At 40.3% G+C, this 12,566-nt stretch overlaps 1 protein-coding gene across 2 annotated transcripts in view; it reads left to right on the top strand.

Moving 5' to 3' along the window:
* The first annotated feature begins 2,120 nt into the window (after positions 1-2,120).
* Positions 2,121-12,566, top strand: part of iqsec2a (IQ motif and Sec7 domain ArfGEF 2a) — an 88,521-nt gene continuing 78,075 nt past the window's right edge. For both annotated transcript variants that reach the window (XM_065246901.2, XM_065246899.2), the window contains exon 1: positions 2,121-4,680. In XM_065246901.2, coding sequence (XP_065102973.1) covers positions 4,175-4,680 — 506 coding nt within the window. In that variant the 5' untranslated portion in view covers positions 2,121-4,174. The remainder of the gene's footprint in view (positions 4,681-12,566) is intronic.

Here is a 12,566-nt window from a genome sequence, read left to right as displayed (position 1 = left end):
ATAGTAAACAAATACTATATGAAAGAATATGGTAAATGAGTATGAAGATATTTTAATAAAATATGGTAAGCGCAGTTGATGGTTCCCATTGAATTCCATACACTCTAAAAACAAACGGTGCTAAATAGCACTAAAAGTGGTTCTTGGCTTGTAATCATAGAGGAACCATTTTTAGTGCTATAGCACAAAGAACCATACAGGGGTCATGTAGCATGACATATGATTCTATACAGGTCCACCACTTGTGTGCTCATCATCGTTCATAAAAATTTCTTCTTTAGTTTTTATAAGAAAAAAAAGAAAATTCATACAGGCCAAGAACAACATAAGGGTGAATAATTTAACATAGAATTTTAATTTTTTGATAAACTATCCCTTTAAGCCTCCTATTCTGTAAAGGAACAACCTTACAGCAATTTATTTTTCACTCTTACCAGTTTTTACTTTATTTAGTGAGAAAATACAATTTGTGCTTATTGTTATGGCAGGCATTTTCCACAGCCCTCATGCATACAAAGTGTCAAAATAATAACTGGTGTGTGACCTGATTCATTTTACAAACCAACTGTTGCCCTCCTGCTCACCAACATCAGTCAGAAAAGGGGACAGGACAAGTGGACCACATTAAGCCACTACAGCTCTGCAGAGCAAATATCAAACACATCAACTGTGAAACCAATGTGACATGTTGATGAAGCTCCTTATATAACATGGTTGTTGTTATGAGCGAAGTTAAAGAAAATAAAACATATCTAAAGCATTTTAAAAGGGAATGAAAAGCTTTGAATGAGAGAACACTCTCCCCTGTGGGGAGAGATTGAGGGAGATGGTTCAACATGACAGTACTTTTGAAGCTCACATCCTTATTCTCCAGCATTTCTTTTCCGACTAGTGTTAGCATTTGACATCTTAGAGAAACAGGAAAGATCTAAAACGAATGTAAATTTTATTGCATTTTATGATAGATAGATAGATAGATAGATCGATAGATAGATAGATAGATAGATAGATAGATAGATAGATAGATAGATAGATAGATAGATAGATAGATAGATAGATACAGCTTTACAATAAAGATGGATATTAAAATGCACAGAGAATTATGCAGTTGAATAATTAAGGCTGCTGTGTGGGAGATGTAAAAATGAAATGGCTTTCTTTTTCTCGCTTGGTCCATCCCTCGTTTTTCCCCTCTGCAACTCTTTTCTCCTCCGCATGCACCTCTTACATAAACAGCAGAGACCGGTATGCTCAGTATACAGTATGATAGTTGACAAGAATCGTATGGAGAACGAGGACTCGGACACCAGAACACGCTGGCATCTGGAGAGGGCTGATGAACTGTTGACGCATAACGGGTGGGAGATTAATTTTGGACCCAGAAACAGTCGCAGCAGTCAACACACTGGCTGCGTCTTAAAACCTAATGAGATGCCTAATTAAATAGCATTTTGCCCAAGAGCGTTTGAAAGCTCAGCATGTTTTGAAACACAGCCATTGTGCTGATATGAGTCAACGCGTCACCGTATTGGTGCGTTTAACGCGAAACTGTCATTAAGCGTCATGCTGTCCTGAATATGCATTACGAGGTTATAAACAGTACTGGCGGTACTCGTGCTTCTTTTCTGCATGTGCTTAGCACTTTTTTCTTACACACAGTTATGACTAAGGCATGAAGAGAGAGGGAGAGAGAGAGAGAGAGAGAGAGAGAGAGAGAGAGAGAGAGAGCAGGAGTGGGTGGAAGAGAGAAAATGGATGGGTGCTTAAAGGAGTGAGAGCTAAGCGTGGTGCAACACGAGAGTGATTCAGCATGAGGAACATCCGAAAATTGCATTAACAGCAGCAAGTCCACAAGCTGTTTCACTGCAGTGGACATTAAAACAGCTAATAAAACAAATTCCAAAAATGACACTGAGCATGTTTTAAAATGCACCTGTTGCTATCTGAAATGTAAAATAGGTTGAGGTGACAGTGTGTAAATCTCTTTCGTCTTCTGCAGAGTAAATAAATGCACCACGCAGTTTTGGTTTGAGTGTTAAAATGAGTGTGTGCGCATGCGAGAGAGGGAGCGCGCAAGTGAGAAACTGCATTCATTTCGGCTCAGCGCGCGGAGCCGCTCTTTCGTCGAATTGCATTCGATCTGGTTCCAAAATGGCCGACCACGGCGATGCAGTTTCACCGGCATGTTCCTCTAGCGCTGCGCGCTCGAGCCAACGTCAGAGCCTCGATTGAAAAGAAAAACACATTTATCCTCTCTGACTCACTGAAATGAATTTAACCCCTGCGTCACCCTTCACCGCGGCGAGAGAGGAGCGCGGCATCACCGACATTCTGCGAAACTAAAGAGACATGGGAACACTGCAGTGAAAGCTGATGGCTTAAAGTGGCGTCAGGTGCAGGGGTGTCCGGGGAGCGTCACGAGGGAATGGACCCCACTGATGCGCGCCTGCTCAACATGTGAGCTTTTCATTCATAGAGAATATCACTGGCATCTCGTATGCTCGCGGACATAGGACGTTTGGTTAGTTCATTTAGTTCTCATACACCGGAGCCTTTAATCCGTTAATTGCGATTTTGTCTGGGAATGATTGCGACATCTGTGCGCCATCAGCATGGGTGTTATTTAACGGTGACACTGCGTGGACAGAAGCGCGTGGACGCTGCGCCGTATTGCGCGTCTCAGCTGTTTTAAAGCGCTGATCGCACAAAGCGGCATAAAACTCGAACGGCATCGGATACATCCTGCAGCAGGGATTGTACTTCGTTTTGTTTTATACTATTAAAGAGGACGGCCATATGTGAGTGCTTTGAAAATCACTGACAATTGATTTAAACGGCTTGATGTGAGTGTCGCGACGCACTGTGGATATCGCGTCTCATCGCAGCAGCTGTACGCGTTGAAGACGCGATTGTTTTCAAGGACTCCTCTCGTGAGTAAAACACATACGTGTGCATGAAACGCTATATATAGTGCGGATATTTGGGTTCATGAATGCTAAAATGAGTTGTTGTGTAACACTAATGAAACATAGCTTCGAAAAAGAAGAAAACGGAGACAAGGCATGATATGGGCTATGAAATAACCGAATATTGGCCTGAACGCACTTCACAAACTTAAAATGCATCGGTCATGGGAAATCTTTTTCCTAACAATGGCATGGTCTTGAAATGCGTCTATGAAAGGAAGCCACATTAATGGCTTGAATAGAGAACAAGCTATTGTAATGAGGGTGAAAAGAAGAGAGAAATGAACTGGGTTGTTCTGGAAGACATGCGCACACCTCCCAGAAGCCAATTTAGTATTGCAGGGGATTTATTAGAACAACTTGGGTCCCACTCCCTGCCTTTACATCTCCATCGCCTCTGGATAGGATGACTTCTGAAGAAAATGTCTCCCCAACACTTGTGAGTCATGAATATATCACAGCTAGAGACGAGCTTGACATTTGATGTTCAAATATACATGTAGAAAACAAGAAGCCACACATCGCCAAGATGGATGGAAAGGAAATCAGCTCCCCTAGACTCATGGATATTTGCTGACTTGGCTTTTTCTGCTTGTCTTTGCCGTTCTATGGACTACAGGCAAAATGATACTGTGAGCGTTGGCTGTTCTGTGACTGCCGATTTTGGTTTTCGTTCATTTTTATTACTCCGTGGGAGGAAAATTGAAGCATAGATGTCACTTTTGTTTTGCTCATTGATGTTGTCGCTGGCAGACTGACTGATTAAATTTTGAACTTTCAGAAGGAAAATGTTATTCGTTTCTGCAAACCGGCTTTGATCTTCGTTCAGTGATTCCACGGTGGCAGAGGAAAGATGGCACACTTGACAAAAGATTAGGAATTCTCATTTTACATCCGCACACTGACAAACCCGCACACACATGCTCACACTCGTCGTAAAACACAAGCTGACAAATCTTCCCATGATGGAAATCTGCCCTTACCTAAATCCAATACAGTGACTACCAAAGCTGTTTTTGACTTTGAGAGCATCTCTGGTTGAAAGTGACACCTGTTTTGCTCTGCTTACCCTACTCTAACACAAGCACATTTTTGTCTCTCCCCCCCACCCGTGTGACGTGGGGGGGAGGGCTTGCACCTGCAGGGTGATCCCAGAAGAGTTCATCTCTCAGCCCAGCAGACAGTGACTGTCACGCGGATCTTTCAGCATGGATGCTGGGCAGGGCACCCCGGAGAGCCCTAACCGGGCGGTGGAGTACCTTCTGGAGCTCAACAACATCATTGAGAGCCAACAGAAGCTTTTGGAAACACAGCGGCGCCGCATCGAGGAGCTGGAAGTTCAACTGGACCGACTCAGCCAGGAGAACAAGGACCTGCGGCTGGACCGCCAGCCATTCCCTCCCCCGCCTCCGCCTCCCATTCACCCCACCCAGACCCCCACATCCCATGCTCACGCATCCACCCACATCTACGCCAATCAGAGCCACAACAGCGGGCCTATACCGATCCCCATCCCGGCTCCAGCGCCCCCACCACCTCCTCCACCGGTACCGCCACGGGACCGTAGAGTCAGTGCCAATACACACACAAGGCTCGGCCAAAGCCTGTCTGGACCCAATGCCACGGAGCGAGAGAGAGACCGAGACAGGGACCGAGACAGGGAAAGGGAGAGAGATGGTGCCCCTAGTAGTTTGGGAAGCTCACTGCAGAAACAGTAAGTACAGGCTTGGGGGCTCTTTTACTGCATAGTTGAGGATATAGTGGGGTTTTTATAACTCCCATGCTAGCTGTGTGTGTATGTCAATAAAAAAATGCCTGTCTAACAGTTTAAGATGTACAGTATGTTTGTACGTGACGGAGAGCGAGTTATGTAATGGATATGTGACCATGTCTGTAATATCCAGGCTAATGTCTTATAATGTAATTGTGAGAATAAGAGCATCAAAGTTTTCATTTCACATTGATTTTAATCTTTGACATGCCCTTACTCAGTCAATATTAAAGATATAAAGGTTGCGTTCTTGACATTATGTAGGATGATTTTATGTACAGAACAGTAAATCACAAAAACTGACTTAAGCTGGGTTTTCACAGCCAGGGTAATATTTGTATTTTGTAATATTTACTAGCACTGCATGGGGATTTGTACAAGTCTAGAAAGTAGGATACTAGAAAACAGAAGTAGCGCAAGAGGCTGTCTCTTCTTTTTTTCACTATGTCTGTCTTACAAAACTGAAATTGAGTGCAACAGTCTGTCACAATAGGACTGTTTCCAGGCCATCGAAGAAGCAGCTGGCTGTGCCATCGAGCCTGAACGTTACATAAGACGACAGACTCTCACCTATGTCGGCCCTTATCCGGACACATTCTGGCTCCTGGGTCTGAGATAGCATGCTTAATCGGTCACAAATGTATAATGATGTTGTTATTACCGATTCAGGTCTTTGCTAGTAGTTATTTAATTTCCAATAAAGCTCGTCTGAATCTTTCAGCTTGTGGGTGGACTCAACAAATAAATAATGAAAATATTCAGATTAAGATCTGGCCCCAGATGCCACACTTTTTGTTAGTGGTCCTTTATCAGGTCCACACTGGGATGATGTAATGCAGCGTAAACTGTTGGACAGAAGTCCGCTGTGAAGTTCATGTCAATAGCTTCGAGCCTGTCAATATCTTTCTCAGCGTGTGCTGTGTCAAGAGGCTCCATATGAATCTGAAAAGAACGAAATCAGACAGAAGTGTAACGGACCACACCGTGTGCTGCTGATAGTTTGGTTGTTTGTCTTTCTCTCTGCATTGCTGAGGAATCGACCTCTCTATTGCACCTCAGATTGTTCTTGTCTGTAGTGTGTATTCGGTCCAGCCTTGTTTGGGCACATGGTGCGTACAGATGCATGCATCACCGTGTGTGTAGATTAAAATGAGTTGGATTTGTATTGCATCGGTGCAGGACTGCAGTGCAGGATATCCTGTAGTGTTTAAGGCAAGTGGCTGGTGCGGGTTGGACCTTCATTGTGTATGCGCGATCAGGCCGCTGTGTAGGAGAGGTTGTGATTAAAATTCAGCACGGAGTCATATTGTGGATCAACCTGTGTAGGAGAGTAAAGGCTCATAGAGCAGAATACACTGCACCCTTTATCTTTTGCTTCCTTTAGTACGTACTCCTTTTATATAACTGTTTTCCAATGGAGACAAATCTTAATGTGTGAGAGAATGCAGATAAATTAAGTGCTTTCTCTTTCATGAGACTTAATCTTTTTTTGCATGGGAAATCAGCTTATGCCCATTTCCAGTCTTGCATAGTAGTAACCATAGTTTAACTTTGTAAAATCATGGATGGCTCTTTGGATTAATCTAACTATGATTACTGTACAATATTATTTTAAGTGTGTAATGCATACTAGCCAAAAGTATTAGTTTTTGTTTGTTTGGTTATTTATTCTTAAAGGAGACATATCATGTTAAATCCACTTTCTTAGCTCTTAAATGCATTTTGTTGTATATTTGTAGTGTTTAGAAGTAAATAAAAGTTGAAATTAGTCTCTTCAGGTGCTTTGTTGATATCTTTATATTCTGTTTTGGTCATATTTTTCAACCGGTTCTGATTTTTCTATTATCTATTACGTTTTTTGAACAATTACGTCACAGTATTTGCAGCGGAACTGCTAAATAAGGACATAGACTTCCAGCCCAACACTACGAGCAATCCGCCATTTTCAATTTCTCGCTGCGATATTGTAGTCCAAGCTCAAGGATGCAGAAGTTACGAGAGAGTAAATCAAAATGTTCGGTTGTTGAACCTGTGCCTGGTTGAGTTTTATTTTTCACGGAAATCTCATTTTTTAGTGCGCGAAGCACTTCAAGGATAACTATTTCACCCACCTTCACCAGTATAAAGTAGGATTTGCCGATAGACTTCGTCTGATTGAGGGGTCAATTACTTCTATCTTCGGAGACGACGAGCAGAGAACTTCGGTAAGCTGTAAATAACTTTTTAAACAGTAAAGTACACGGTTGTCATGGTTTAGCAGTGCTGTTTCTCAATCCGAAGGCTGCAGACTGCCGATGTCGCATGTGGTCATCAACCCGGGATTAAGTTATAGCATATTACAACAACTTACAATTAACTAAGAGTAATAGTCAACTTTATAATTGTTAATATTCTGAAATAAGACAGCCGGCATTAACACACCATTGCGATACCTCCATATGAAGACGTTGTTCTGCAGGTTCGTCGTCTTAATTTTCATCTCGCTCCATTTCCGACTCTGGCGCGAACATAGACAAGTCTTCCGTTGTTGACATTTTGTGAATAACGAGTAAATAAAAAGCTTCTGTGCAGCTAGATAATCGTATCTCTGCTATAAAACTACAAAAATGGCCGAACGGGGTGGAGTTTAACCGAGTGTCACCTCTGCAACCTGGAGAGGGGGCAGGGTATGACGTGCATTTAAAAAGACACCAAAACGAGTTGCTCTCAGATGCACATCAGAAAAGGGGTAGAAAGGGGGCCTGTGGGGCTATAATAATGAGGAATTCAGACCCAAGCATTGCAGTTTCGCTTTATATAGACCACAAATAGATGATTTATATGTAAAAAGGACAGATTTAAAAGCATGATATGTCTGCTTTAATGCCATTCCAGCATCTATAGCTGTATTCATGGAAAGAAGTGGTTAATCCATACATGCGATGGGCAATTTGGCATCTCCAATTCACCTAACCTGCAAGTTTTTGACCTCTGGAAGGTAACTGGAGTACATGGAGTAAACATAAACTTAACATGCAAACTGCACATAGAAAGGGCACCTGACCTAGCTGGGGCTTGAACCGGGATCTTCTTGCTGTAAGGCAACAGTGCCCACTAAGCCAACCAAAATGTTTAAATTTGAACTGTCATAGCTGAGGAAAAAAATTCAGACCACTTATGGACTGCGCTGGGGATACATACTGTATTAAAGTGATTATAATATTGTAGTTCTGTTTGTTTATAATTATAAACTATATACCATATATTGTGATTTTTCACGTGCTTGTTTCTATTTTATCTGCATTAGCCTATAGTGGTTTTGTATTGTAGGTTTGGTTTACTGTGGTGTGCATTGATGTATGTGACCCTGATTGTTTTTTTTTTTGTGTGTGATTTACGGTTTAATAATGTCAAGAACATTCTGTGAAAATATAACCTTGATAACCTTCAATCTGAAATCAATGATTAAAATCAAACTTTGATGCTCTTATTCTCATAATTAGATTATGAAACTTAAAGGAATACACCACCATTTTTCAAAATTTCAAAAATTTTCTCACCTAAACTTAGACGAATTAATACATACCTATCTTTATTCAATGCGTGCACTTAATCTTTATACAGCGTGTTGTGAATGTGTTAGCATTTAGCCTAGCCCCATTCATTCCTTAGGATCCAAACAGGGATGAATTTAGAAGCCACCAAACACTTCCATGTTTTCACTGTTACATGAGTAGTTACACAAGTAAGCATGGTGGCGCAAAACAAAACGTGGCATTTTTTTAAAGCTGATTAAAAATGAGAACTATATTGTATGGCGAAAGAGCACTTTGTTTGCAGCACTTCGACCTCAGGCGCATTGATATTGACAGAAGTTTGAGCGAGAGGAGGATTAGTCAGGACTTATGATGTTACTGCGTGCCGAGGTTGAAGTGCTACAAACTAAGTTGAGGTAAGAACATAGTAAAATATTGAAAAACGGTGGTGTTTTCCTTTAAAAAGGGATTTTACAGACAGGGTCACACATCTTCAATCGAATCTCATTTCCCCAAAGAAATAGTCAGACAAAAATGTACAAAATACTTGGCGGAAGAATGTAAATGCGGTGAGGTAGAAGTAAAAACAGGTAAAAGGTAAATTTTTATGTATTTTAAGTAAATATCTACTTATATCTTAAGGATTTGTTTGAAAGGGCCGGGCAATGTTATCCTTAAAATGTTTCATCCTGAGGTTCTTTTGTAATATTTTTACACCTCCTGATTCTTTTTTGAAACATTGCCATGGTGAGAAGTTGCTATTAAAGCCCAAGTCAAACAGCATTGTGGTGGCTGTGGATGTGTGTTTTAGTGGCTGAAGCACTGCTAGCATTAGCTTAACAACTTCACCTGAAACATCATTACGACACGTTTGCCTAAATTATTTATTTCCCAGTACCTCAATCCTCAACATCCCAAGCCCTCCCTCTGTTCTGAGCAGATGGCACATCTACACGCCATTTGGCATTTTTTTGAGGGTGACCTGTGGGTTTTTTTACCCACAAGGGTCATTTACAGTACCACCACCTCTTCTGGCTCTCACTCTACGTTCACACTGGCACCGACAAGAGCGTCAAAAAACGCTGCCAACGACGCTATAGAAAAAGATTAGTGGACACTCCGATGATTGAATGTGTTCTCTAAACACCTTTGAAGCGGAGGACTTCTTTGTTTCCGCTTTCCGATGGGTTGCCATTGAACCACGCCATAGCTTGTTACCATAAAGTTACCTTAAACCTGATTTCAACTTTCCTCAACACTCACACCATCCAAGATGTGCCACGCTAGTGCTCGCTGACGGCTCTCATTGATAGTGAATGACTTCCAACCACTTTGAGGCTCTTTCTGGCGGTGGTGTGAATGCACAGTTAAAGCTCTTTGTCTTTTTAAGATCTGCACATGTATTTTCTGACATCTAACAAACCAGATGACCCAACTCACAAGTGCAGTTGCTGAATATACAAAACACTTTCTCTCTAGTGTAACTCTTTCAGTTAATGAACATGTGTAACTACTGCTGTGGGTGAGCTGTTGAGGTGGGATTGTTTCTCAGAATAATTAGCATGGCCGGTGTTAATTACATTTGTCCATTGAAGGTGGCAATTACTGTTGTAGATGTAAGTCTGTGAGTAATACACTGGGTGTTGGAGGGCTGACGGAAAAAGTTTATACAATTATGATGTAATTGAATGTCTGCGAAGGAGCTCACATGTCAGTCATACCCGGCACATACAGGACGGAGCGTAGTTGTTGTTTTGCTTTTAATCTTTTTTTATTTTTTTATTTTATTTTTGCTTTTAATCTTTAATCACCCAAAAATGAAAATTCTCTAGTTTACTCACCCTAGTGACATTCCAAATGTATATGGCTTATTTACTTCAGTTGAAAACAAACAAATAATTTTATATTAAAATGTCAACATGTTATCTTATATGCACTCAAAATAGAAAAGCTCTAAAAAGCACATACATCATCATAAAAGCAATCCAGACATCTCCAGTAGGTTAGTATATGATGTCTTCTGAAGTGAAACAATGTGTTTGTGAGAGAAAACGTATTACGTATGATGAATGTTTGTGCTTTACCATTTTGAGTACCATATAAGATAACGTGATGACATTTTTATATAAAATTATTTGTCTGTGTGGTTCATCTGAGGAAAGGAAGTCATACGCACAAGGAAAGCGATGAGAGTGAGTAAACTATGCGAGAATTTTCATTTTGCAGTAAACAATACTTAAACTTCCCCTATTTTCACAGTTAATATCAACAGGGAAGGTGTTGTGGACAATTGTTATCCACAAGGATAATAACTCCCACAAATCTCTTACAGGCTCCTTTTACTGAAGTGCACAGTGAATCGGAAACATGTTTAGGAAATCCCATGGAGTTTCTCTCATTAAGTCTTTATTTGTTTAGGGATTTAAAGCCTGTTTACACCTGAAACAATAACTACAAAATAAATTTAAGAGAATAGCATGTCCATATCACTATAATGATAAAACAGAGGAGCAATACATTCAGAAGACTTTCGATTGGATGTACTATGAAACATTGACAGTCCACAGCAGTGGCGGCCAGCGACTTCTTTTTTCGAGGGGGCACGATGGGAAGTTCGTCACAACATGTATGTAGCCTGACCCGTCATGGGTGTGGTTCCTAATTTCAAAATATGTGTTCTGCGCATCGAGTGAACCTATGTGCATCACGTGTCTTGTCAAAATAAGTGCCTGCTGCAGATGCGTCCAAAGGGTTTATGATAAAAGAGATGCTCGGGTTTGCCAGATACTCGCATAATCTCATGCATAATCAAAGTTTACTGTTAAAGGAGTGTCTTGCATGTATGTTGTGACTGTGAGCATCTTTTTTATCACAAACGGTTTTAATGCGTGTGCAGCAGGACAAAACACGTGATGCACATGGTTCACATGATGAAACAAACACATATTTTGAAAACAAGAGCAACACATATGACACTCTGAACACTTATTTAGAATTGTCGCCCCTCAGAAGAGCAGTCACGAGCCGGCACAGTTACAAAAAGGTACAAAGTTGTCCCTGGGGCGGTATCTTTTAAAAAAGTACACTTTTGTACCTAAAAGGAGCATGGTACCTCAGAGGCAGTGTTAGGTAAGTTAATCCAAAAAAGTAATTAATTACTAGTTGTTAATTACATTTTCAATTATGTAATTAGATTACTGTACTATATACAAAATACAAAAAGTATTTAATTACTTATTACTACTTACTTTCTAAATCTTAATCATTAAATGATACAAAGATAGGCTTGAAACGGCTCTAATAAATCATATGAAAGTACAAAAATTATTTTGGTCACACTTTTTAAGGTCCAATTCTCACTGTTAATTACTTTTGCCTCAATATGCACCTGCTTATTAATACTTAGTAAAGTAGTTGTCACCAAAGGTTTTAAAGTGAGAAGGGTGCATAAATGTCCAACATGCATTTTAACGTTGGACTAAATGTTTTTTAAATCCACTGTAGTATTATATGTGATTGTTGTACAGTCTATACTAGTGATGCGCGGGTTGATGCATAAAGTGCGGATGCCTGCTGGTCCCCCGCGGTTACGAGTCATCCAAAAATATTTTTAATATCAGGTAGTTTGAAATAAAGATGCCAATGAACTGTTTTAAACAATTACTACTTTTAAAAAATGCATGCCAGGAAGCGGGTTGGGTACTATATATATATATATATATATATATATATATATATATATATATATATATATATATATATTTGCGGTTCAAGTTGCGTGCAGGTTAATTGAAAATGTTGATTCACATCACAGGTCCATACATAACATTAAGTTCAATTACATCAGAAGTAACTGTAATTACATTACTGGAAAAATAAGAGTAATCCCTTACTTTACTTTTCAAGGCAAAAGTAAACATTTACAGTAACTAATTACTTGTAACTAAATACCCAACTAGTATATATCTGAACCAAAATGGTACATATTATGACCTTTTTCAAAGGTACCGTCCCAGTGACAACTTTTTTTTCTTTTATTTCAGAGAGTGTACATTAAAGGGGACATTTCACAAGACTTTTTTACTATATCAAATAGGGATGCTCCAATCGATCGGCCGCCGATCGGTATCGGCCGATAACGTCATTAAATGACTCGATCGCGCCTCGCTAAATTTGCCGATCTCCTAAACCGATCTTTCTGTTTACCTTTGTCAACATAGGGCTCCTGAATGCGGCTGCAGTTAGAGACCATTTTTACGCAATGCGAGCATTTTTATAACCCATCGCTCGTGTGTGACATGCAGATTTGCATTT

This window comes from Paramisgurnus dabryanus, chromosome 11 (assembly GCF_030506205.2).
Source record: "Paramisgurnus dabryanus chromosome 11, PD_genome_1.1, whole genome shotgun sequence".
NCBI classification, from domain to species: domain Eukaryota; kingdom Metazoa; phylum Chordata; class Actinopteri; order Cypriniformes; family Cobitidae; genus Paramisgurnus; species Paramisgurnus dabryanus.
The sequence above is the reverse complement of the archived record's forward strand: the minus strand, read 5'-3'. Positions and strand labels throughout refer to the sequence as shown.